General features: G+C 40.3%; 1 protein-coding gene across 1 annotated transcript in view; it reads right to left on the reverse strand.

Moving 5' to 3' along the window:
• The window catches only part of pkhd1l1.1 (PKHD1 like 1, tandem duplicate 1), a 44,624-nt gene that overhangs the window by 7,072 nt on the left and 11,079 nt on the right, over positions 1–26,473 (reverse strand). Inside the window, exons 26-63 of the mRNA XM_026156364.1 lie at positions 24,029–24,161; positions 23,286–23,440; positions 22,397–22,519; positions 22,053–22,158; positions 21,440–21,547; positions 21,166–21,327; positions 20,968–21,089; positions 19,902–20,034; positions 18,878–19,070; positions 17,213–17,355; positions 16,930–17,034; positions 16,485–16,670; positions 15,639–15,812; positions 15,349–15,551; positions 12,668–13,640; positions 12,120–12,368; positions 11,373–11,522; positions 10,137–10,311; positions 9,499–9,655; positions 9,218–9,374; positions 8,869–9,078; positions 8,167–8,296; positions 7,151–7,392; positions 6,822–6,958; positions 5,689–6,718; positions 5,140–5,331; positions 4,709–4,860; positions 4,455–4,614; positions 3,640–3,811; positions 3,456–3,544; positions 3,117–3,280; positions 2,777–2,906; positions 1,730–1,848; positions 1,376–1,505; positions 902–1,075; positions 597–700; positions 277–403; positions 48–169 (exon numbers count right to left, since the gene is read on the reverse strand). Of these exons, the coding sequence (XP_026012149.1) occupies positions 48–169; positions 277–403; positions 597–700; positions 902–1,075; positions 1,376–1,505; positions 1,730–1,848; positions 2,777–2,906; positions 3,117–3,280; positions 3,456–3,544; positions 3,640–3,811; positions 4,455–4,614; positions 4,709–4,860; positions 5,140–5,331; positions 5,689–6,718; positions 6,822–6,958; positions 7,151–7,392; positions 8,167–8,296; positions 8,869–9,078; positions 9,218–9,374; positions 9,499–9,655; positions 10,137–10,311; positions 11,373–11,522; positions 12,120–12,368; positions 12,668–13,640; positions 15,349–15,551; positions 15,639–15,812; positions 16,485–16,670; positions 16,930–17,034; positions 17,213–17,355; positions 18,878–19,070; positions 19,902–20,034; positions 20,968–21,089; positions 21,166–21,327; positions 21,440–21,547; positions 22,053–22,158; positions 22,397–22,519; positions 23,286–23,440; positions 24,029–24,161 (7,491 nt within the window). The remainder of the gene's footprint in view (positions 1–47; positions 170–276; positions 404–596; positions 701–901; positions 1,076–1,375; positions 1,506–1,729; positions 1,849–2,776; positions 2,907–3,116; positions 3,281–3,455; positions 3,545–3,639; positions 3,812–4,454; positions 4,615–4,708; positions 4,861–5,139; positions 5,332–5,688; positions 6,719–6,821; positions 6,959–7,150; positions 7,393–8,166; positions 8,297–8,868; positions 9,079–9,217; positions 9,375–9,498; positions 9,656–10,136; positions 10,312–11,372; positions 11,523–12,119; positions 12,369–12,667; positions 13,641–15,348; positions 15,552–15,638; positions 15,813–16,484; positions 16,671–16,929; positions 17,035–17,212; positions 17,356–18,877; positions 19,071–19,901; positions 20,035–20,967; positions 21,090–21,165; positions 21,328–21,439; positions 21,548–22,052; positions 22,159–22,396; positions 22,520–23,285; positions 23,441–24,028; positions 24,162–26,473) is intronic.

The raw sequence follows: 26,473 nt of genomic DNA on the forward strand, positions 1-26,473 counted from the left end.
GTGGTTGATATATATTCCTATTCCTTGGATATTCCTAGAAAACAAACCTCAATGGCAGCATTCCAGTCAAAGTTGAAAGGCTCCTCTCTGCCTTGGTACGATCCAGGCCACAGTGTCATCATCACCAAGTTCCTCCTCAGTTTCACCTTATTTCCCCAAATTCTGATGCCTGAAAACACAAAAAGAAACACAGAAGAAGAGAAATTGAAATCAAATTTATAACCATTTTGCCTTCATGAGATACAAAAACAGAGCCACGGACAGCACAGTGTTTACCTTCTCCGACAGTGTGGTGGATGATGTTATCATCAACATTAAGGCCGTCTGTTCCAAAAACGCCGACTGCCGGAGAGAAGCCGTCGTGGAAAGCGCAGCCCTGAATGTATGACTCTTTTTCTGTCACCTTTCACCACAGAAAAAAAACCCCCAACAAATTTAACAGACACTTTCTTCTCATTAAACAACAAAAGCAGCAGTTTTGTTTAAATAAACTTCTGCTACAAGATATAAAAAATCATATTTGCAGTTGTTAATCCTCCTCTATGATCAGGCAGTTGCTGGGAAAGATGCTGTGTGTGCGTGCGTGTGGGCTGCACCTCTCCCAGATTGAGGAAGGTCACAGAGTAGCGTGGGTCGCTGTAGTCAGTCCAGCCTTCCTGGCCAGAGTGGTAGAACTCCACGTTCCTGATCTGAGCTTTGCCTTCAGAACAAAATTGCAAATTATGATGACAGAAAGTCTGAGAGTCATCCTCACGACTGATATCCATTCAGTCTATTTATACTGAAACATTTCCCCTCCCTCCCTCTGTCAGTGTCACTACTACACTCCATCACTGACTGCTGTTTCAACCCCTTCTCCACCACAGCATCCACGTCTTCAGGGCGATGTCTTTTTTTTTACCTTTATAGTTGATTCCCTCCCAGGAGTAGGTGCCGACGAGCAGCCTGGCTCCAAACGAGTCTTGCATCATAGTTGGATAATCCTGACCGATGATCTTGATGTTTCTGGTCAGGAGACCAACATCAGCTGCCAGAGTGTAGGAGAAAGTCGTACCTGACACAGAGTCAGTCCCACCTGTGGACAGAAGATGACGCAGACATTTCAGTGTTTGATGGCGTGTTGCTTTGGAAACATCAGTTAATAACTGAGGTGGTTCCTTAATAGTAAGAAGGCAGCCAGCGGATCTATATTACAGGTTTGCTTATAATGTTTTTTTCCCCTCATTAATACACCTTAAAGTTAAATTCTTACAGCTTCAACACATACACATAAAGGCTTTTTATTGAGACTCATATAACCAGACCGAACAAATCCTTTCAGCTGATGTAAAAGAAACACCAGAACAATAACTCCAAGTCCTGAGCTACGACTCACCAATATGAGTGTGGGTCAAAGGCTGGTTCAGGGTCAGGACGAAGCCATCCGCTGACACGGCAGCGATCTGACGTTTTTCCGTCTCCCATGTGGTGTAGCTGCTGGTGGATATTACAACCTCGTCTCCAACCTGAAGCAGGCGTGTCAAAAAGTGAACACTTCCAATGAGAAGTAATTAGAGTAAAGGTACTCGACAATCTGGTAGAAGGAGAATAAATTGATTTTGTTGCTCAAGGAATAAAAATTCAGGACTGTAGTTGGATGTTATACAATCAGCTTTCAACACCCAACACGTGAATGCAGTACGTAGTATAAAAAAATGGAATAACACATTCTAGAGGAAACTATACAGACCTGCCAGTCGACCGACTGCGACAGGGTCAGTGTGTTGGATCCAGCGTTAGCAGTAGCGGCGAGTTTGGTGCGGTAAACATTGCGAGGAAGTCCATAGAGCTCCAGTGTGCCGAACACGCCTGTTGGACAAGAAAATATATTATTTCTGCTGTTTTAGATGATAAATTTCTTATGTTAAATTGAATTATTCATTTAAATAAAATTAGAATAACTGTCACTATTGATTATTATCGAATTTAAAATTCATAGAAAATGAACAAAGACATAAATTTGCATTTTGAATACTGCATATTAAGCCTTTCAGGCACAGTGGTCACTACAGCTATTCAAAGACTGTTTTCTTGTATTTGTGTCAGTGTTGATGGTATACTTGCATATAAACCACTACATTGGACACTGATGTGTCAGTCGATACTCCATTCATAAGTCTAAACGTATGTTGTCCACCTAATTGGCCATGTAAAAAACTCTTTGAAAAGTACATGTTTAAAAAAATGAAGTTCAAACACCTTTTTGTCATGCCTAAAGATAAATAAAAATATTTAAGAAAAAATCCTGATTGAGGTTGTCAAAATTCAGGTATGGAAGGGTTAAGTTAAAAGTTCTGAGATTTTAGGAAACAACAACAACAACAACAAAAAAATGTTCATTTTGTACTTTAGCCTGGTTTTTGAATTATGCATCACAAATAATAAGGATCTGAGCAGGAGTATGGACAGTAAAAAGGGCACATTTGCTTTATGGCTCATGCAAGACAAATCTGAATACTGTTGGGAATGATGGACTGAGAATGTCACACAGATTTAAAGCCATGTGGTAAAAGCAGTGCATCGATTGCTTCCTTAGCTTTTTCAGTTATATATTAGCTTTTAGTTATGTGATGTTTATCATGTAACTGCAAGGTTCGTCTTGTTGCACTTACAGGCTTTTAGAAACGTCACCAGTCTCTTCAGTTGGAGCTATCTTTGCAGTACATACACGGAAACTTTTTTACTACAGTCGAAAAAAAGGTTAGGCAAGTACACGAGTCGGTAGCAGTTTTCTTACCCAAGACTTTGGATCCCTGGTTGGGTCCGTTTGGCAGAGGCCAGTCCGGAGTACGGTGGTTCCCTCTCAGCTTGATGTACAGCTGACCTCTGAACGGCTCGTCGTTCCATCCCGCAATCAGTCGGCCGCCCTGAAAGAGTCACAGATGTTAACATCACCTAACTCATCGTGCTCAGTCAAACAGTACCTGTGACTTCCACATTATCATGTTATGTAGTAGGCAAATACACACTCAGAGCTGCTGTCATAATGAAATATATGCTGGAGATAAATGCTGATAAATTTATGTTAAAGTGATATTCTGGATGAGGATCTTGGAGAGATTACTGATCACACTGACCTGGATGGAGATGTAGACAGCATCTATAGCCACAGTGTTGTACGCGGGTACAGACCGAGCCTGTCTGGTAGATGAGCTGTTCATGGTGTCGGGGATCTCAAGGACTCCGATAACTGTGAGCTTGTTGAGAAGAGGAGTGTCGGTGTCCAAAACGACCCACTGCCCTGTGGTTTAGCAAGGATAAAGAGGCATTTTTAGTCACAATATACTTATAATAGATGTTTTATTTTCAGAAATTAACTTTTTTGACAATTAATTTTTAAACTTGCTCCTAAAAAAACAAAAATCTTTTTGTGTTCAAATGTTGTCAAAAAAAACTCCTAGTTTTAAGCTTCTTACCTGATGGGATGACCACGTCGGCACCCTCTGTTGGCTCGGTGAAGTTGTTTTCTGCTGAGCCTTTCCAGAAAGAAGCATTGGACCATCGGCTACAGAAAAACAGACATTTTGATGATAGACCAAGGCCACACCAGAAAAAGTTAAATGCATAAAACGTCTGATAGAAAGATAATAAACAACTTACATGAAGTTACCAGGTCGGCGGCTAGGTAATGGCGCGAGAGTGGCTGGAGGCGGTGGTGTTGGAGGGATGCAGTTGGGGTAGAAACAGCGGAAGACCGCAAAGTTTGTCTGAACGTCAATCATAGATCGGTCAACGCTGGACCTCCGCCTGCGCTGGCTTGTCTTCCCAGACACTGCAAAGAGAACAGAACAGTGTTACTGAATGCTTTATTCAAGCAAGAGTAGCACGCACCCAATGAAGGTAAGATGTACAAAAACAGCAAAGTTGATAAAAAGAAGGATGATGATAAAGCAGGCCTCCCTGAGTTTAACGCTTATTTATATTTTATCACAGCAAACATACTGCATGCTGCACAACCTATTTAACAAATGCAACAATTTCATTAAAAACGCAATTTTCTCTCTTTAAAAACATTCTGCTCCTATTCTAGCAGCGTAATGAAAAAGCTTTTTAACATATAAGACTGAGCGAGAGTTAGGAAAATCCACTTTGTATAATCTCGTTTTATCTAACGCCTCTGTCAACTTATGGACCGCTTTCTTGTGATTTCATCAACTGGGCACATCAGGAATTTCGGGCACATCTAGAGCTGCGCACCTGAGATTACCACATTAATGACATCTGCTCTCTTTGACATCATGGGTAGAGAATCATCAGAAAGTGAGTGTCTCGAGACACTTTGGGCATTTTTACATTGTAGTATTTACACATTATAGTGACATTATATATAGGAAATGCATAAGATCTTTTCCTTTAATAAAATAATACAGGATAAATCAAATAGTACAATATATCCATATTAAGGTGCGTCTAACCGATGTAGTAGAGGTTGTTGGAGCTTTTATTGAAGTACCAATCTCCGTTCCTGTTGTTGCTGAAGCTCAGTGGCGTCAATGAGCCGTTTCTCGTGTCGATGATCTGGAAACTGTCTGGACTCTGCGTGAAGTTGTGGTTGACGATGACGTACTGATCCCGCTGCATGCAAAGAAACGTGCGACAAACATCAGTGTTTGCGAAGCCCTATATCGAATTTAACATACTTTACTCACGTGTTCTTTGACGTGATTACCTTAAAGCTGTAGAATTTTCCGCTGTAAGTGATGTTGGTCACGTGATCCACATTTTCAAAATACCAGTTGTACGTCTGTCCAGAGGGCAGCAAGGCCATCCATCCAAATGGATGAGTTAGTCTCTTCTTCAAAAAGGGGACCCTGGAGCTCCCTGAGTTTAATTTAAGAGACAGAGCACACATATTTATATGTTTGTTTACATGTTAGGTTTGCATTTATTAATGCACAATAATTATCTAACATTTCCTATAAAGATTAAATATTATTCTCTGCAGTTTGTTCCTGATGGCATTTTCAGTTGTTGTAAAATCTCTACTGCAGTTCCTTCTAAACACCAGTAGATGTCAACACAGGTAAGAAAACAAAAACAAATTACAGCTTCTTCTACAACTATATGAGATCTGAAAGTAGCGAATACAGTTTTTTATACCATGTGAGTTGGTTAGAATGACATTCTTGGCCACCAGAGAGCTCGGGGAGGGGTTGTTAAATGCCAGACGGTGGAAGTTAACAGTTTCGTCGCACACAGCGGCGGGGAAACCCACGCTCCACTCGGCACTCTGGGAGCAGTGAGCAGGATCCAGCAGGTCGCTCATAGGCACAACTACATGATTTATGTTTCCTGAAAATAAGCAGAAAACCGACTGAAGAGCCAAAACATGTGAAGAACATACACATTTACGTTTACTTTAAAACAATCAGAAAGAGTCTTGCTACAAAACATTCTTAATAGAGGAGCAGAAGTGTATTAAGCATTAAGGTGATGTTTAAAATTTCCTTAAACAAGTACACTACTTAGCTTTGGCTGATTATTTAATGCATAATGAAAAAGTAGCAGAATGTTTGAATAAATAGAATTTCTGAAAAGATTAATTCAACATGATTCTTGGAAGGCTTGTATTACTCTTACATAACAAACTGAACCTTTATACACGTATAAGAGAGAAAATGGTGAGAAAATAAAATCACTAAAGATTACCTGTGAGGGAGCCATCAGTGTCCACCAGCTGCACTTCATGCTCCCACCTGAAGCCGGCCTTGTTGGGTGAGTTCATGTACTGGATGCCACTGAACCTGGCAGCCCAGCCACCACAGAGCTCCACACACACCCCGTCGATCGAGGTTACCCCGACGGTTGCGCAGGAGCTGCGGTTGAAGTTGATGAACTTGCTGTTAATGACGCTCATGCCGTCGTCGAAAGGCAGGATGACGCCGCGGTGCGTGCAGAAGTCGCTGCCTAGTCCGAGCTCGTCCACGTGACCCACAAAGGTGCTATTGGACACCGTCGCCCCGCCGTCTTCTCCAAAGCCCTTCACAGCCCATTGAACGATACGCTTGGCTTCGATGCCTGCTTTCTCATTGTTTACCATGAGAAAGTTGTTGAACTGCACGGCGCCTACATTGACCCACTCAGCACCCTTTTCGCAGTTCCAGGTGGTGAGAGAACGGAAGACAGCGGGCTCGGGGATCGAGGACTGGCACCCTCCGTTCTTCATGGGGAAAAAATCTTGGAAGATCCACAGTCCAAACCAGCCCTGAGAGTGCACAGTGTTGTTATAAAACTCACCAAGGGGAACTCTCTTCTGGCAGATGTTTGGGTTGTAGGAAGGGCCATCAGGGCGGTCATGCATGCGGTACCAGAAGCCAAAATGCGTTCCCCCTGCAGCGGCATTGTGGCGAATGATGTTATTGGGATTTGTGACCCAGTAGCCGGCGGGAGTGACGTCATCATTTAGCAGGCTGGTGCTTTGTTTGACAAACACAGCCAAGTTGTACTGCAGGATGTTCTGCGTCTCAATGCCGTCCTCAATGAAGAAAGCCCCACCCATGATGTTGTAGATCACATTGTGCTCCACCAGAAGCCGGTGGGTGTTGTGGATTGTTACGGCCCTGTTGAAGGTCTGATGAATCGCACAGCCCCTCACGTACGACTTGTAATTGATGTCTCCCATCAGATGCCAGTGGATGGGATAACGTCCCAACCTGAAGGCCTGTCCGGCGTGAAAAACCTGCAGAACAACAGCACAAAGACTTCAAACTTTTAACACACTAATAATAATTTTAAAAGATACTATAGTATAGAAATGTTTAGAGAATGAAAATACATTTTACCTCAACATATTCCAATCGGCCAATCGCAAGATTCTCGTTTGGTCTGGGGGCGTGGAACATGATGCAACCTCCAAACTGATCGCTGCCAGCCTCCTCTCCAAACCGTCCTTGGAAACATGTCTGGGTGGTAAACTCACCTGAAGGACACAGAAGTGCAAAAATGTATTAAATACAGTGTTGCTCTTGTCTCAGAATTAGTATGCAGATACAGCAGAGGAGGGTTCAAGCTATATATACAGAAAAATATTTTACTTTAAGGCTGACAATAACAAAAAAAACCCATCTGATGTGTCTGAAGAAAATCCTCATCCACCATTATCACTAAGTACCTGTGTTGAAGCCGCCCGGGCAGGCTTCAACCTTGTCATTCCATTCTTGATTCTGTGAACCTCGCACGACGATGTTCCTGGTGAGGAGCCCCACCTCAGCTCTGCCCTCAAACACCGTACCATCAGGCAGCGTCACGGACACCCCGAGGTGAGTGTAGTTCAGCGGTTCGGTCAGGGTGAGAGTCATTCCATCAGCCGACACAGCGGCAATCCTCCTCACCTCATTCTCTCCTTGACTGTGCCTGGAATATAAATAAATATATTTTTACCCCTTCTGCAGATTTATTAAAACCTTTTTTTTGGAATGCATAAAACAGCATTTCAGTGACGTTTTGTAATCTTTAACCCTCCATTCTTTTGATTGTCAGCAGTTCCTGGCACACATTTCCCCGCTATCCAGGTTAGCAAAACCAGAGAATCGGAGCGGCGGTAGCTACTGCTACTCAGCTAAACCATAAGATTGAGCTTTCAGCAGGGCTAGTTTATTCTGTTCTTTGCTTACTACATAATCTTATTTCACATATTCATTATTACAGTAATAAAGTGAACAACATGTTCTGTTTTTTAAATATAGGGAACTAGAGATGTTAATTCAATTAGCTGCTAACTAGCATCCTGCAACAAAAATGCTAATTGCTGCAATTTATTTAATATACTGTTATGTTGCACATTTTTCTCCACATTCCACATCTTTAGGTAACTAAATAAGCACATTTATTTGAAATATTTGACCAATTTAATAGACAAGTATATTAAAGTCCAGTTTTCTTTCCAACTGGATCTTTTTTTAATTGTAAAAATAATTTTAAGATTATTAACACAAATTTTTAAAAAGTTGAAAATTTGGCTTGAGATAATATCAGCTGCTAATCACTGTAATTTTACATTTTGTTGTCCATTTCTTTTCGCAGTAAATTAAACATTTCAATTAAATGCATGTAGTTCCCATGTTTTGGCTTTATAGCTCAGATGAATAACTTGGATTTATGCTTTTATGAATCAGTCCTCAGCTGTACCTGTGTCCAGTGGTGGCAATAACGATCTCATCTCCTACTTTCCACGTCACCGCCTTCATCAGGTTCAATGTTTTTGAGCCACTGTTTGCTGTTTGGGCCAAGTGGGTCCAGGGGATCGGCACAGGAATACCTGATTTTATAAAAAAGGTCATTTTAAACTTGAGCAACTATTACAAAACTGGTCCACTTTGGGGCTTATTGTTTGATTATTATCCTGGTTCCTTAGAAACAGATGAGGTGACAATAATCACCTTGAGCACCAAGACCTAAAAATGCTGTCAGCTCACTATTACATGATATTATTACATGACATGCAATGCGTGTTTTTGAAATAATTGGGTCAAAGCTATTTGAGGTTTCTGTTGCTGAACGCCTTCTGTTTCTGACTCTACATGATACGATCGTGCACCTCAAGGGTGAAAGAAGTATTTATTTCAATATTTACTTCAGAAAAATGTAGGAAAACAACAATATTAAAATGCAACTTGGTTATTCATTTTAATGAGTGACAAAATCTGTGGAATTACAAACAAAATGTAACATCTGTATTAACTCATAATGAGTGTTTTGTTGCATTTAAACGGAACAATCTTAAAAGAGATCCTAAAAAAATGTAAGAACTACAAATTAGGATGTGGAACTTGATTTATACCTGATCTATACCTTATGTGTGTTTATGAATATAAATTTGTGTGTGCATACCATGGAGGTCCAACACGCCCTCTCTGACAGCCAGTGTTTTGGCTCCATAAACAGGAAGTTCAGGTGAACGCAGTTGACCGTGGAGCGTGATGATGGCTTTGTGTTGGAACGGCGCCCCCTCCTGTCCGATCTGGAGCCGACCGCCGTCGGTGATCAGGATGTTTTCTGCCTGCAGCTCGATGTCGGCTTCATCGAACACTAACGTCCCTCCTGAACGCAAAAAGAACTTGAGTTTCTCTGACAGTTTGAATTTCGTTCAATTTTTTTATTTTAATATTTTATCTTATTCTGCAACAGTTCTCCAAATTTTGCATTTTCACAAACACTGCATAAGAAGTAATTTTTGCACCTTGAATAAGCAGCATTTTGAGCACAGGTGTGTTGGTGTCCAGCAGGATGGTCTGGCCTTTAGTAATAACAGCGAATGTGCCCTCCTCTGGTGGAGACAGACCTCCCCACGTGAACTTGGACGACCACACGTCAATGTAAAAGAAATCTGCGTTGTCCTAAAGAACAACAAAAAACACTGGATGAAAATATGTAATCAGAAACAATAAAATCAGTCAGACAGCACTGTTTCCGTCCTTTGAAGCAGCGTAACTTTACTAAACACAAACAAATCAACCTCACCATCTTGGCGATGCCTTGGTTTCCGATGCTGACTCTGACTTTGGTTTCCTGAGATTGCCCCTGAGCGCTGGTCACGCAGATGATGTGCGTGCTGTTGGCGGACTGCACGTCACACACGGACTCTGCGATCGTCACGTTGATCTCGTTAATGTCAGTGCTGTAATATGGGAGGGGGAGTGAACGCAAGCAAGAGAGACAGACTGAAGAAAACCTATTATGGGTTTGTAACTCTCTTTTTATTCAGTGATCTCCTCAGTAATCTTTCTTTAAGATCAACTCCCAGTTTGCCCAGTTATCCAAATGGGAAACTTCTGGAAGCCAGCCGAGGGGCAGCACCTAGTTTTTGTGAGTTTTACATTGTTTAAAAAGAGCTGATGGCAGATGACTGTGTAAAAAAACAAAATTATGGCCCTTAGTGGTAATGAATATGTGTGCAGACACTAATACAGTTCATTATGTGTCAAACATGCTCAACAAAAAGCAGTATTTGTAATCTATTAGTCAGGATTGTAATCCCCGTGTTCCCAAGCAGAGAAAGTGAAAGCAAAAACAGATATCTTTTGTCGGCTGAGCACTTATTCTTGATCAGTGATCCATGCACTCTCAATTGAGTGAAATGTTTTCTTCCTTTGCTGTACCTGAAACCAGAGCCGGTGATTGTGAGCCGGGTGCCTCCAGCAGTGCCGCCTCTGCGAGGAGAAACCTGAGTGATCACTGGAGTCAGCTGAGATCTATAGGTGAAGCCGTTTGACACGTTGACCGCATCATGTGGGTTAATGACGGCAACAACGCAGCTGACCTCTGACTGAGTGCCTGCAAGGATACAGGACACACACGGAGTCACACACACAGACAGACAAATCACGCAACAACAAAATCTTCTCATCATCCATATCAAGTTATCTTCTTATCAAATGTGACCGTTTTCTGCCCTGTGACAAGGCTGACAGCATTCCTCGTAAGCACAGTCTGTCTCCTTTAGGGCCTTTAGGGAATTCAGTTGGTGTCTTAAACCAGCTACTGACAACTACTGATGTGATAATAAGTATTTTTTTTTTGTCCCTAAAAACACATATGGTACTTTAAAAGGTAAAATAAATTAAATCTTGCTTGTCACGGACATATTTTTTAACTAGTTTGCATTTAGCAGCTATTAATATTATTAAAGCTGTGGATCTGGATTTTAGAAGTGAAGGTGTTGTGAACTTTTTTGTTTGGTAATGTAACAGTGCTGCTCAGACTTTTCACACTGCACAATCTCTAATTTGTAACAATCTTAGTTTAATTTTTTGTGAAGCAGGATACCATCAGCAATCAGTTTTCCTGTAAAAATCATGTTCATTTTCATTTTTGGAGCAACAGACCAGAGTTTAAATTGTGACCAGGGCACGCATCCAGCAAGGATTCACAGGCTAGCCCAGATCAGTCATCGGTTAAGCAGAGTTAAGCGTCACCCCCAATGTGTTCTAGATGAGAAAGGTACATTAAAGCTAATGAATCCCTCTCTATGCAGCTCACAGAGAGGTGGAACATGGGCAAAGCAGCACCATGCGACGTAGAAATGACCTCTTCCCAATGTGCAAACCCACATCTCTGCTACATAATGCCTAACACTAGCCACAGAGTGTGATACACTACTGTGCTGTCGGGGTAATGTGTCTTCTTTCCAACTAATGGAAAGAAATGTTCAAAATACACTGCAGTGCATTACTTAGCAGTAATAATAGCAACGTTTATAACCCTAGAAATCAATCGCTGTGCATGCCATGGCTGCATTTCACAGCATGCACATTTTCAAAACTCACATTTTATTAGTGATATTAGTGATTGAGATTTTTTCATCTGCATGATCATCTGCTTTAGGTAAAACTTACTGTTGTGAGGTGGAGACTGGCAGTACAGATGGGTGGATGTGGATGTTTCTCTGTGAACCTGGCATTTCTCCCCACAGATCTGCACAGTGGAGTTGAGTGGATCAAACCCAGAGCCCTGGATGGATAGCAGCGCACCGCCACCGAAACTACCTGAACGGCAGATTAAAGTGAAACAACTAATTTAGTAGGCTAATAAAAAACTGATTAGAGGATCAAAAGAAATGAAAGAATAAAAGAAAAAGACAAAAGCTGCACAGTTTATTTCACTGTGAAGTATTTTGAGACAAGATTTTTAAATGATCAGTTCTTCTTTTATTTGATTCCTTTTTATAAACAACTTAAAAATAATAAAAATTATCAGAAAAATATAATTATTTCTTCCTTTTTTATGTAATTAACTCTATACTGTCAGACAGATGCGACTCTCACAAAAATTTTGAATGCATCCAACATTGTTATTCCCGACAGCAGGTTTTCTCCCTGGAGACATCATTTGTTCTGTTTTCTTAATTCTGTTTACTTGATTGCTTTATATTCAATACAAAAAAAGTTTAAGAGGAATGTTAGATATTCTTCAAATTAAGTAGCCCCAGTAAATATGGATTTATGCATCTACAGAAAAAAAAAAGATCTGGTTTTATTTTATTATTTAACGATTAGGTCTGTCTGTGTTTTCTTGTTTTTCTTTCCCTCAGTAAGCATGATTTAATAAAATGCAGATAAACAGAGAGTTTTAATATTGCTTACCTTCACTGGGCTGCACACTGCTGAGCGTCAGTTCATACGTGAACACGACTCCTGACTGGGCATAACCTTTGACCTGGTGATGCAGCATGACTGGGTATGTCGCCCCTGGATTGCTTCCTGCGGCGAACTGGACCTGTGTGTCAGAGACCGTGGAAACATTGCAAGGGATGCCATTTATGGTGATGGTGATGAGCTGAGAGTCATTGCCGAAGCCTGAACCTGTCAGGGTGATGACGGACCCGCTCGGTCCTGCAGGAAATAAACAGAGAAGATGAAGAAACTGTATAAATAAAGAATCTGAGATATGACTTGTTGCTTTATACATATATTACGGTACCGAATGACACATAAATCTGTAAATGTCATGAGCTGGAATAATATTTTATCTGTTCAGTAATAATAATGATAAATTAAGGTAAATGAGACTGAACCAATTTCCAAATTTCAGTGACTTTTTTCTGTGTTCTTCTGTTTTGCTTAATTTCACTGAATCATCTTGCAAAAACTGCATTAGCCTCTGCTTGTTATCTTTCTGTCATCATAGTTACCTGTGGTGGGGCTGATGGAGCTGATGACAGGAGTGTGGGCGGTGGAGTAGGTGAAGCTGAGAGGAGGATACTGCACAGAGAAGACCTGCAAAATGACGGTCACCAGCCCCACAGTGTTAGGAGGCGTCAGGCAGATAAGACGACCCGGCGTCACCTCCTGAATCTTGCAGGGTTTCCTACCGACCGTCACGCTTGTGTTCCCTCGAGCGAAGCCATTTCCTGTGAAGATAAGTGGCGTTCCTCCCGCCAGACTGCCCACGTTGGGGTTCAGGGTTGCTTGTGCCTTACTGCTCAGGGTGACCTGACCAGAAGCGAGGCCTTTGCTTCTCACAATCACTTTGACTGAGTGGTCACCTGCAGGCAGAGCGCTGACTCTTGCGCTGATTTTGCCGTCGGTCACAGCGGTTACTTCTAGCTCTGTCAACCCAGCAAAAACTGCCACATCATCCACGCTGCTGCCAAACCCTGAGCCAGAGATGGTCACAGTAGTGACATCATCAATGCTGTCCGGGGAAATGCCGGTAACTGTGGTAGTGACGGACGAGGAGTAGCGGAAGGAGCAGTTTGAGTGGCAGGCGCTTTGGATTTGGCCCATGTAAAAGATGACATCACCGATGTGTGGCTGAGAAGGCGCCGTGTCGCAGATGATCGAAGTGTAATTAAGAGACTGGATGCGACAGAGCTCGCTGGCTACAATTACGAGTCCCTCTGAGAAGCCAGAACCGCGGATGAGGAGCCTAGTGTGGCCAGTGGGGCTTCCAATAGGAGGCGAGACTGAGTCAACCACTGGGAGAACCACAAAGCGACGCTCAAGCTCATTTGGCACAGCGATGACGGCGCTGCCTAGGTTGTTGACTCTGACGGCCACAGGGAGAGCAAGGCCAATGGGAAGTTCACTGCTGGGACTGAGCTGGCAGTTAATCTCAGATTGGGAGCTGTTGATCACCTGACAGGGTTGATCTCCCACCATCACCTGCAGCACACAGAGCACACCACTGTGGGTAACAAGTCTGAACAAGAGTTATATCAAGGCTAATCGAGTCAGTTAATGACAACACATTTATTGGTCAAAGAACTGAGATTTAGGATTAAAATGACTTTTCTAAATGGTATAATGAAATTAGCTATGTGTTAATTGAAGTTTAGGACTAAGCATGTGTGCTTGAATGCTTTCATTATAGTGACACAAGTGTTTTATTAATTTAAGTACATTGCATTAAGGTCTTACAGCCACAAAATCCTTACAACTTCATTTAAACCACTACTGTTTTTAATATACAATTAGCTAATGTTAGTGTTCATTTGTTTAATCTTTAATTACTACTTTCTTCAAAATCTTAGCTAACTACCGAGCTTTCCAGCATGCTTTAATGAAGCAATGTTATTTGTGCAAATGCTTAAGTGTCTTGTGTCTGTATTCTATCTTATGGTGTCGAGAGGGGTTGGGGCGAGAGCTCTGGTTGCAAAATTACTTTTGGATATATAGAAGTCTAATCCCCCCAATACTTCCCTGATGAGTTGCTGATTGAAGTTCAATGTTTTTCGTTTGCATCAGAAACCTGGGCAAACTCATTAACTAATGGCTTTTTCTGCACACGACAATGGTGAAACAACATGCTCTCACTCCCAAAATGTAACATTTTATGCTAAATATCGATGACAAATCATCGATATATTACACTTCCGGGTGCCCAACACGTTCCTATATTACGAGATTGGAAAAATGAGGAAACATGAGAACCGTTGGAATGAATCTACACATGTACATTTGTTTTACTTAAATCGCTTTGGAAAACACTATCTAACGTCATTAAAGTGCTGGTTAAGGTTAGGGTTAGGGCTGGAATACATGGCTGGGACATGTATTACCGCGGGAGCGTCATTCTACTGGATTTCATCCGTAACCCGGCGCGTAGCTTCGCGTTCCTCAGGAACACCTCGGGTCTGTATAAATTGTCTGTATATTATGCTGCGGGGGTGAGAACGGGCTGGGTGAAAACACTCAGTATCCCAAGCAATATGTGAAGTCACAGTGGCCAAGTCCATTGTTTATGTACAGTCTATGTTTTATTGGTACACTTAGCTAACAATGTCAACTGCATGCTTTTCTAAACAGCCTATTAGGTAAGAATTTATTAGCTAGCAATTTATTTCCATTTTTTGACCACTGTTTATCTTTTTAAGTCACATCCATGGCTGTCTATTTCTACTGTTTATCCATTAGTTTTAGTTCTCAACTTTTAGATCTCAACTGTCAAATCAAACTGATTCAGATCAACAAATCATTTAATTTAATTGTAGTTTCTTTTCCTCAGAATGCTTGATCCAGTCTGTCTCTGAATAGCACAAAATATCCCATGGAAATGACTGAATAGAACTGCCACTCTAATGTTCCAGACATTTTATTAAATAAAGGCTGAATGATTTAATCAGGCCATTCAAAAGATTCTGGGAGTGCCACAGCCTGTACTGTTGTTTTTTTATTGACCTATATTATATATCAAACATTTACGTCATACTGAATATTCTCTCCGGCATCCTAAAACGAAGTTATGTAGCAATGTTGTATTTTGATGTATAACATGGGTCTTTAAGAAGGGATATGCAAGACAATCACTGACCAAAGAAGATATTTTACATTTAATTCATTCAATGATGCAGTCTTAAAAAGTTCTGCTAACCTCGTTAGCACAGGCCACGTCACTGAAGCTTTTGCCCTTGATCTGGATCGCTTTGTGGTATGAGCCCTGGTTGGGAGAAATGGAGTAAACCATGGGAGTGGAGCAGGCGGAGGTACTGAGGGAAAGCATATCAGTCTGATTGGACTGTTGGCACTGCGGGGAGGCAATGCACTGTGGCGCTGCTCTGGAGACACGACGTGAACCTGTAGTAAGTAGAGATCATTACCTTTTATTCTACCTTAGAACTGGATAAATCAATCATAACTTCTTATCCACTTATATTAACTTACTTCCAGCCACATGTCTGGCCTCAATGCCCTTCACTCGGACAGAGACCTCGCTGCTCTTTTCCTCCCGACTCTGGACTCTCACGACTCCCTGCAGGAGTCTGAGGTTGGCATTGTCTATGTAGCCACTGCTGTAGTAATAAACCCCGGGCGCGGTGAAACGGTAGCTGAAAAATCCTGAGGGACACGAGACCCAGATTGTAAAGACGTCACATCAAGTCATGATGCTGTGCGCTTATCTAGTTCAGTATGGCTCAAGCATGTTGAAAGGTGTAACACAGCACACTCATTCATGCACAACACGTGTAGCTTATCATGACATCTCTATACATACACTAAATGAAAGGTGTCCAGTCATTCTCATATACAACTCATGAAATCTAGACGTAATGAGGTCATGTTTTACAAGCGGCTACAGTGTGCAGCACAGCAACAATAAACCAGAGTTTAATATCATCAACATGGAGTAAGTACAAATCAGAGTTTATTACTTTTTTATAATGATTTCTGAAAATGAAACTGTTTTATTTGTTTATAATACTGTTTCCTTTTTGGGCGGGAATATTCCATTCAAAGTTTTGAACTTCCTAAATCCAGTAAATAAAACAATTTCAGTTGTCCAGTGTACACAGGGTGAAGCACAGCAATCAATGTGGGATAAAATAAAACTTTAAATGAGAGTCCGGAGGATTATATCTGAATATTTAAAGGGAAACAAAGAAGAACCATAGCAACACAAACTTAATTAACAAAATCACACACTGAAGTTATGGTGGATTGTTTTGGTGATTGGAGATAAAGAAGGGAAAAGCTTTTCATAAATCTGTGCACAGCTGACTCTAGCTCTACCTTGGGCAGTTTTGGTCTCTCCACTGGTGAAAGGTCCTCCTTCATAAGAGGTACCACTTGGGCTGGAAACACTGAAGACCCGGTACCCAACTTCCTGAAAGGCTGGTGCCTCCCAACGCCACATTACCGTGTCGCCAATGAATACGGTGAGTGAGGCTGGACTCCACGCATTTCCCTGCCCATAAACTGGAAAACGCATGGTTACGTTGAATAAGACTTACACAAAGAACCAACAAACACACACACGGATTAAAGTGTCTGATATCTAACACAATCTGAGACATTTCTTTGTGAATCAGTTGCATTTTAGTTGCATAGAGACTACAGGCAACAACTTCCTCGCAGGTGTATGTTTTCTGTAAGTTAATCCTCTTTCTGTTGTACACAACTTCAGCTTCTCAGATTTAGTTTGACAGCTGCACAAAGCACAGAAACATAAAACTACCGCGATCAAATCCCTGGTTGGTAACGATGTGGGTCTTCTCCTCTGATTGCACAACACACTGCAGCTCATTCTCTGAGGCGGCCGTCACTTCACAAGCAGCGTTTCCTGTCACAACGCAAACAGAAAACATAAAGGAGATCAGTGATGCAGCTCTGTTACACCGTTTTTAAATATTTGCAAGCTTTTGCACCATCATTAACTTCCATTCATATAAATTGCTTAAATATATTTGCTAGTAAAACACACGGTTGGCATAATTACGACTGGATCACATGTTGCTTACCAACAGACACAGTGTTGTCAGATACGTTGCTGCTGAACCCAGAGCCAGAAACGGTCAGCTTGGTTCCTCCCATCAAAGAACCGAACAACGGCGAGACGCTGTAGACTTCCAGGATGTACTCAATGGTCGTGTTTACACCATTGCTGTAAAACAAAAAAACAGACCAGCTAAGGTAAAGGCATTAATAATAGACTTATGAGAATTAATCTTAAACTGTGTCATTTGTTTTGGTATCTATGGCATCTTATTAAAACCTAACTTTAGAATAATTTCGACCAAATTTTTAATCACTTTTCGACAAATGATTCTGTACATGCAGTTTGTATGCCCCGGTGACCACTGAAATCAAAGATCATTCAGATAAAGCTTTGAAATAAGATGGCAGCATTTGCTCCAAGAAGTTCTTTGGAATGATTTGGGTCAAAAAATCATTCCAAAGAAAAAATGTACAACAAATGATGTTTTCTACATCATTTGTTGTACATTTTAACTGAAAAAAAAAATACCCTTAAGAATTTCCTTTATTGTCCTCATGAATAATGGTGGGAATACAAATACATGGCACCATTTCATGGAGAGAAGATCTTTTGGGCAGGTAGAGAAAGAAATTACTCATCTTTATTAAATATTCCAAGAAAGTCGAGTCTATTTTTGAGTAGCAAAAGCTTTTCACTGGGAAGATGCACTTAACAGAACTTGATATCTGCTTTTAGATAAATTCATCTATCTGTCTATGATCTATGTACAGTGGTCTCTCGCTATAACGCGGTTCACCTTTTGCGGACTCGCTGTTTTGCGGATTTATTTATTTTTGCGCAATTTTGCATACTTTTTTATATGTTGTATTTTTATTTTTATTTTTTACAGCGCATTGTGTTCTGCGTCCTGATTGGCTGTAGACCATTTTTAGTCAATCTCGTGCCATATCTCCTGTACAGTACAGAATGCGTTAAGCTTCGTAAATAATTGCGTTAAGCAAATTTACATAAATCTTGGATTGCCCGCAGTGTGACTCTGAAGTGCTGTACTGCATGTTTTTAAGTCTTCTCCCCAACAAACACAACACTGAAACGTTTTGCACCGTCAAAGGCAACCGCGGGTGCCTTTGGTTTCATTCTATAACACTGGAGTGTGTAGTGGGGGGTTTTACAGCCTTAAAACATCTACAATAATTGTAAAAAATAAAGTTGGCTACTTCGCAGATTTCACCTATCGCAGGTTTATTTTTTAGAACGTAACTCCCGTGAGTCCCACTGTATATACATAGATAGATATAGATACATCTAGAGAGCGATATTTATTTATTTAATTCGATTTTAATCACATTTTCAAATCAACCCCAAATCCTGTCTCTGTCTGCAATAAACCATGCTCCACTTTTTGTGTATTTATTATCATATTATTTGTTTATTGTTGTCCTACTTATTTTCTACTCCTTTGAAGGGATCAAACTCTAGTGTCAGGAACCTTGGCGCAGTCTATACAGTGTATATTGACTGAAAAAAACAAATATAAAACAATGTTTGTATCTGACCCTCACAGAATGCGCCTGGGCCCATCTGACACGTGAGAAAACAATTCAGCAGTCTTTCATTTTTGCACGCGAAAGATGAACCCGTGATAGTACTTCCAAATCACTCAGTGTATCTTTGACAGACGCTGTACCTCGTCTGGGGGTAGCCATTGTTCCCAACCTGTACGTCCACCTCATGCATGCCAGGTGGCAGCACAGGGAGAAGACAGGTGATGTTTGCTTCCGTCCAAAGCACAGTGACACATTCCCTCCTTCCTACAAGCACGATGCTGTCATTGTCTTGCTGCCCGAGGTTCAAACCTTGGATGGTGAGAACTCGGTGGCCTGCACAAAGAAAGACAAACAAGTATGCCAACTCATTTTTCCAACGTAGCAGCCTCTGTCATTAAAGTGCCAAGATGACTGGCACTTGTCACCTCGTTGGCTCTCATTGTATGTCATGAATGTCACGGGTTGTTCTGCAGATTAATAGAAATTCTTTTAGCGTCATTTCTTCCTAGTTGTTTAGTATAATTAGACGGTAAGCCTCGCTAGCCCCCTGAGCCAAGATTCTCAAGCTTAAGAAAGCTTTAAAAGGCTAAAACTGGGTAAACCTGCAAATCAGCATTACACAACTCAAGACTATAACAATTGAGGTTTCTACACACGCTTTCAGCTGCTGTTGACAGGTCAGAAACATGCCAGCTCTGAGCAACAAAGCCCAGACAGCACACACAGCACACGTCAACATTTTGGCTCTCTCTGCCATTAAAATACATTGTGTTCATATATTCAAGGACACATTTCATGTGATGTAACCTGTCCTGTGTAAAAGTTACTGACAAAAATACATAAGCCTTCAATATTTTCTGGATTCACTGTTTTCATAGCACTAACTGAATAATAGCAAATGCACTGTGCCTATATGTGGTTTACTTTGTGTATGAAGAGGCTTGAAATTCAATGAAGAAACACTGAATCCTTTTCTTTTCAAGCACAAAGGGGAAGCAGACAGTTAGAACTGAAAGTAACCTTTAAAGGACAAAACCCACCTTCATCCTCATTAAACTCATTAATCTTTACTTAAATGAATCATACAATCTCTATAGTTGTGTTAAAGGTTATTTGATGCATAAACACAACAGCTCCATTCAGCATAAAAAAGGAGCTGCTTACCAATCACAGTGGTGGTCAGGGGATTCAGGCCTGTGATCTGTGGGGTGAGGTTATTATCGTAGGTGAAGGAGCTGATGGCCGTCTGACTCATGTTTCCCATCAACACCGTGACCGTCTGTGATCCCACAGCTCCCTGAAATAAGCATTTTAATAAAAGTAAGTACCTTATTCAGAGCTAAAGACGGGAAATAATATAATGTTACATAACATTAAGTTATGTAAGTTTTATTATGACAAGACTATATAACTAACTATGTCATTTCTGGGCATACTCTGTCTGATATGACCAATGGCCTGGTGGTGAACGTAGTATGAACTTATTTCTTTATAACAAATGTTACTCAAATATTCTGTTGTGTTAATGCATTTAACAGTTTTGTCAGTACGCTACATCACAAGAAAGGACTGCAGTAGTTAGTGACGTCTGACTGACTACAAAAATTAACACAATGATACATATGCTATATATATTATAGTAGCCACGCAAAGTGTCATTTGAAATAGTTTTAATAGGAAAATTAGTGAAAAGAACAAGTTAATAGCGACTCCAATGCATTTACTTGACCGTAAAGAAATTTTGTAAGTCACTTAATACGTCAGTGGCTAAAGCCCGAGTTTAAATTTCAGTTCTCATTGCTGGATTAACTTCAACAAAAAAAAAAAAAAAAAATCACTGATATATAAACATTTTTAAAACATCCTAAGAAAGCTTCAAGCTTTTTATATTTGTTTTTATTTTATTATGTCTTGTAATTACTATGCATGATCCAGCAAGTACTCACATTAAATTTAGATTCTTAGTGTACCTAAAAAAGTGTTACAGTCTTTTTTAAATAATGCAATGTAACTACAGATCTGGATGTTGGATTGGATAATTAAATATGAAATTATATGAAATTATTTGACTAATTTCTACCAACTCTGGATATTCCAGTTTGCGTCTTCTTGTTTTCTGCTCATGTACTTTTTACTCCGTTCTCAGCACACTACACGACAGCTATTTTATTTGCATGCTATTGCAGGTAAACACTGTGTATAAAAATGAGTTTGCAGTGTGGGGACTTACTGCTGGTGTTCTGCATTTCAGTTCAGTGTCAGTTGAATCAATCAGTGTGCACTCTGCACTGCCAACAGTAACTGTAGCGTTCTGGCTGAAGCCAAAGCCTCTCACTGTCAGCAGAGTCCCTCCTGAGGAAAAAATAAAACAATAATTGTCTCGCAGAATTAGGTGTTTCATGGCTCACATAGAGGATCGTGGTTGTACCTGCAACGCTTCCAGAGAGCGGGACGAAAGAAGACACGATGAGCTGGTAGGTAAAGAGGAAGTTGCTGTCTGAAAAGCGTGAATCGCCCAGAGAGGGGAAGCTTACTAACACTGGGTAGGTGCCGGCACTGGTGCTGCCAAGTCTGCATACTTGAGTGGTAGCTGAAATATATTTCCCACGTTATAGTTAGTCTCCTGGAGACAAGTATCATCTGAGTTATCTTAACGAGAACCTAGAGTAAAATGTTCACTTCTCAAAAATAACTTTACTCACCTGTGGTTGCTTCAACGTGGCACCTGGCCTTTCCCACCATAATGGAAGCATTTTCACTGCTGAAGCCAGTCCCAGTGACAGTTAAGAGAGTCCCCAGACCATTAGAACCTGAAACATTATATTAAATTATATAAGCTGCCTTCACCATACAGTACGGCATAAAAACACACGGCATAATTTACAAAACTTCCAGGACTTGATCAAATAATATGAGACTGACAACAGGCTTTATACGAATACTGTCAAAAACTGGTGTTGATTGACAAGTTTTGGATAACAAACCCTTCACTAGTGGGTGTTTTGTTCAAAGCTGGAGCTCCTAAACTCCACAACTGTCTCCATTTTCAGATAAGTTCAACTGCATCACAAACAGCATTTAAATCCAGACTCACCAGCTTTTTAAGCTTCACATTAGTTCTGACTCACTGTGTCATTTCTGTGCATCTATTCTATAATTCATTTATTCTTTATTAATCATAACTATCATTTTTATTTTATTACTTTAAAACAAAATTTATTTTTTTTAAAGTTAAATGTGCAAAGAGATCAGAGTCAAAGGAACTAAAGTTACAAAGTACAGCAGGTAACAGTAACTTGGTGATGAACTGAACACCTTGCGAAGGGCTGATTCCTGTCACGACTGGAGTTTTCTTTTCGGACCATATAAAGCCGCAGTCACCAGAACACTTTGATGGGATGCCGTTGATTTGAACCTCCACCTGCAAGCGGTCATAACGAGACAGTTATTAAAGACTGCTGTCAAACATGCTGCCTGCAGTCACGGAATATAACAATACATCAGCTTTATGCAAACAGAAAAAACAAAACTTGCTCTACAGGATGCACGCTAACAAAAACACATTAACAGATTAGCTGTAGCTATAGCAGACGGTTGGACACACATAACTTGAAACTTAAAACCACCTGGCCTGGAGGCTTTTTGATTCGCAGACGTACCTGTGGTTTGTTTTCCCACACTCGGAAAAAGTCTCCTGTCAGGCTTCGAATCCACAGACCTCCCTTTCGTGTTTCCGTGGCCGAAATAATGACATTTTCCCCGACAACTGACGAGTAATCGAACTGTAGCGAGTGAAAATCACAATGTATGATGTATGTTTATACCTTTTATGTACATGTTGTTATGACGGATTCATGTCATTGAAGCTTTTGTTACTAATATGGATATTTCCAGGTATCTAATGTTGTATCACAATAGTAATTTTAAGCAACATTTATAGAAAAGTGCCAAAATCAAAAAGTCACGTCAGTGAATGCACCAGAAAATATAAAATGTAATAATGAAATATACTAAGTTTAAAATTTTAAAACTGTGACATAAATTAATATTTATTAACATTTTATCATTCATTAATTTTTACTTCTATTAGCGCCTCATTTAGCTAATATGGTGTTCATTTCTTTTTATTTAATTTTCTGTAGCATATTCCACAAATTGTATTTATTTATGCATTTTCTGCTTTAAAAAATGCAAATGAGCAGACTGTAATTCAGTGTTTTGGGGTCACAGAGCACATGACTGCTTTGAGTCAGGAGATCATTACAGAAATGAAGCTGTTAGCTAATCTAGCAGAAAAAAGTCACTATACACAAAGTCTACATTCATTTTTAATACTATGTTATTGATGGAGATCTTCATTTATTTCTATTTATTCTCGATTTTGGCAGTTTTGGTCTTTCATGCGGTTTTCTTTATTAGAGAAAAAGTAGCCTTTCCTATCAAACGTATACATTTGATGGGAAATGAAATTTACATTTTAATAGAGAAACGGTAAAAGAGCAAAGACATAAAGGAACACAAACACAACAGGAAGCGGTGCAGTCAGACCTGGATCAGAGGTTGGTCTCCTGGCTTTGTGAGCCACTTAACGCTCCACTGGGGACGTCTGCAGGTTCCAGACTTTTGGACGGTGACCTGGCCCATCCCTGCAATTCCCTCTAGGGCATACTTCAGGTCCTCCTCACTGATGTCCACAGATAAACCTAAAAACAAGGACTTGTTTTGTCATTTTTAATGATAGCCGTGTAAAGATATCCCAAAATGAATGATATTTGTACCACATCTATTAGGTTTCCCCTCATGAAGCTGTAGTACTTCACTATTTTATATATCACAGAAACACTCAAAGCAGAATTCAAAGTGGAAAAGTGGTAAAGTAATAACTGAAGCTATAGCAGATGTATTGATTCTAGAGTGCTATGTTTTTAATCTAACGTTAATCTAAGAATAAACACCATAAGTCATTAGTTTTTCATCTGTGAACCTCAGAGACGCAGGCATAACGTTACAGAGCTAACACTACCTGAAGCTTCAGCTCCCTGTTTCTTTCTCTTTGAGCCTTCAGAAGCTTTGTAAACTTTTAAAAAGAGCTTTTGTGCATTTACTTTGGATTAATGTCAACCTGTCATCCTTCACAATGGCAACAATGGCATACGAGTAGCGTGGAAGTCAGTAATTAGTTATAGGTCACACAGAATTGAACCATTTGGATAATCCTATCTGTGGAACACCGCAGATGCAGGCAAGGCAGCTGTTACAATGCAAATTCTACTAATGTCTGTCAGCGCTACCTTCAGCTCGACCACCGTAAATCATCGCATCAAAAGTGCCGTTCAGAGGAGGGGAGGCTCGGTGAGGGCGGGCGATGGTCACTGTGGTAGCTCCTTCTTTAAACTCAGCCGCGTCCTCACTGTTGTTGGACATCTTCAAAAGACAGTGGAGAGAAAAAATATCAACACATTTCAATTTGTGTTGATATCACAGGATTACAACCTTAATCCTGGTTGTAAAGTGTGTGCCAGGTTTAAGGCCTTTTTTATCAACATAAAATGGATCATTAGTGAACTCACTTTAAGCTCATTGTGGGACAGTGGGACAGTGTTTAAAGGACTCTCTGGATGTTGTGCTCATTATATTGTATGTTTGGTTCAAATGCCAATATGATGTATGCTGTTTTTTAACTTTTCTGCATTTACTTTACTTATGTTAATGAGCAGCGTAAACTAGCTTTATTCTGTAAATACATCCTGTCACAAGAATTTCACTCACTGTTTTCAAAGGAAATAAGATAGTAAGTAGCATCCAGATGCTGCTAATCAAATCCATTGATTAACTGATCATCAACAAGTGTGACCTCCTCTGTATATTTATGACGAAAGAATTTCCCTCAGGATAAATAAAGTTCTTCTTATCTTATCTTATCTCATCTTAAAGGTTTTGTCAGTCTGTGGCATTCAGGTACGTGTTAACACAATTCCAAAATCTTCCCAAATTCAAATTGGATTCGGGAGACAGACACTATCTCTACTTTCAAGATTAGGCTTAAAACTTTCCTTTTTGCTAAAGCATATAGTTAGGACTGGACCAGGTAACCCTGAATCCTCCCTTAGTTATGCTGCAATAGATGTAGGCTGCGGGGATTCCCATGATGCATTGAGTTTTTCCATTCCAGTCACCTTTCTCACTCACTATGTGTTAACAGACCTCTCTGCATTGAATCATATCTGTTATTAACCTCTGTCTCTCTTCCACAGCATGTCTTTATCCTGTTTTCCTTCTCTCACCCCAACCGGTCGCAGCAGATGGCCCCGCCCCTCTTTTCTCTGTATCTATGAAGCGCCTTGAGGCGAGTTTTGTTGTGATTTGGCGCTATATAAATAAAATTGAATTGAATTGAAATTCAAACCACAGTTCGACTGTGCAGTGCTAAGAAAAGTATTAAAAAAAGTAAAACCAAGAAGTACACCTCAGTTGGCATGGTAAATATTAAATGTCATGGCAGTACTATTAAAAAAAGACTGAACAAGTATGGCTTCTTTGGATGGGTACAAACACCCCATACCAATTCTCAAGCACACTGGTGGAGGGGTGATGATTTGGGATCATGTTTTGCAGCCACAGGACTGGGCGCCATGCAGTCTTTGAGGTAATCATGAACTATTCTGTATAACAGTCAAATGTGAACCCTTCATCTTATTGCTACTAAATGTGGTTCTACAAGCTGGATTTTAAATGGGAAAAGAACACCTGTTAAAACAACATGAAGCAGAAAACCCACATAAACTGCGCAAAGATTAATGTCAGCTTTAACTGAAATAGCTGACATTATGCTTTGGTGCTGCTTCTGCTTTAATTTGTTAGCCAAATAATGACTGTAGAGCAGGTGGAGGCATGACACGCATACAGGATCATTAAGGTGCCTCTCTGTACTGTAACTTATATCGCACGCGTGGCTGCAGGTCACTGTACATTTCTACTGCTTTCATTCACATTGCTGAGGCAACACTGATCTCTTAAGCAGGACATCTGGTTTCAAAATACTGTTACTGAGGCAATTTTGAAACTTTATATCTACTCACTCTTCCTTTATCATCTTTTGGTTTGTTTTATTGAGACAATCCGTAGACACCGTAACACAATAGCACAGGAATGCAGGCTTAACTTTTAGCCTCTGTCCTTTCTTTGTGTGGATTTGTTTTCCAAGAAACACAAGCCAACAAGCCTAAACTCATACGGTTACTCCAATAAGATCCCACAGTACTGGCGTGACTGGGAAAGCCCCTTCTTCTCCCGTTTAATTTTAGCAACACAATATATATATATATATTTTTTTTTTTAACAAAAAGTTAGGATTTCAACGGCCAAAAATTGTTCTCATTATTTGCAGACCAAGAAAACAAATTCAGATTCTGCACTTGGATATGTACAGCATTGTAGGACAGGGACAAGACATGATGTATATAACCTGTGCTTTTTGGTTTTCTGTTTGTAGCATAGTTTCTATTAAGCAATCACATCTTAACAGGCATTGTTTGGATGCAGGTAAAAAGTCTAAGCGCAGAGTCAAAAAGACATTTGCCAAAGTGCATCAGATAACTAATACTTGGTGAAAATGTAGTTTAGATTTATCTCCTTTTTTGAACAATAACAAGAAGTCAGAAATCAAAATCTTTGCCTTGATAGCCACAATAAAAGGCCTGAAAATTTCCCAGTTGCATTAAGAATATAGGTTAGCT

This window comes from Astatotilapia calliptera, chromosome 22 (assembly GCF_900246225.1).
Source record: "Astatotilapia calliptera chromosome 22, fAstCal1.2, whole genome shotgun sequence".
Lineage (NCBI taxonomy): Eukaryota > Metazoa > Chordata > Actinopteri > Cichliformes > Cichlidae > Astatotilapia > Astatotilapia calliptera.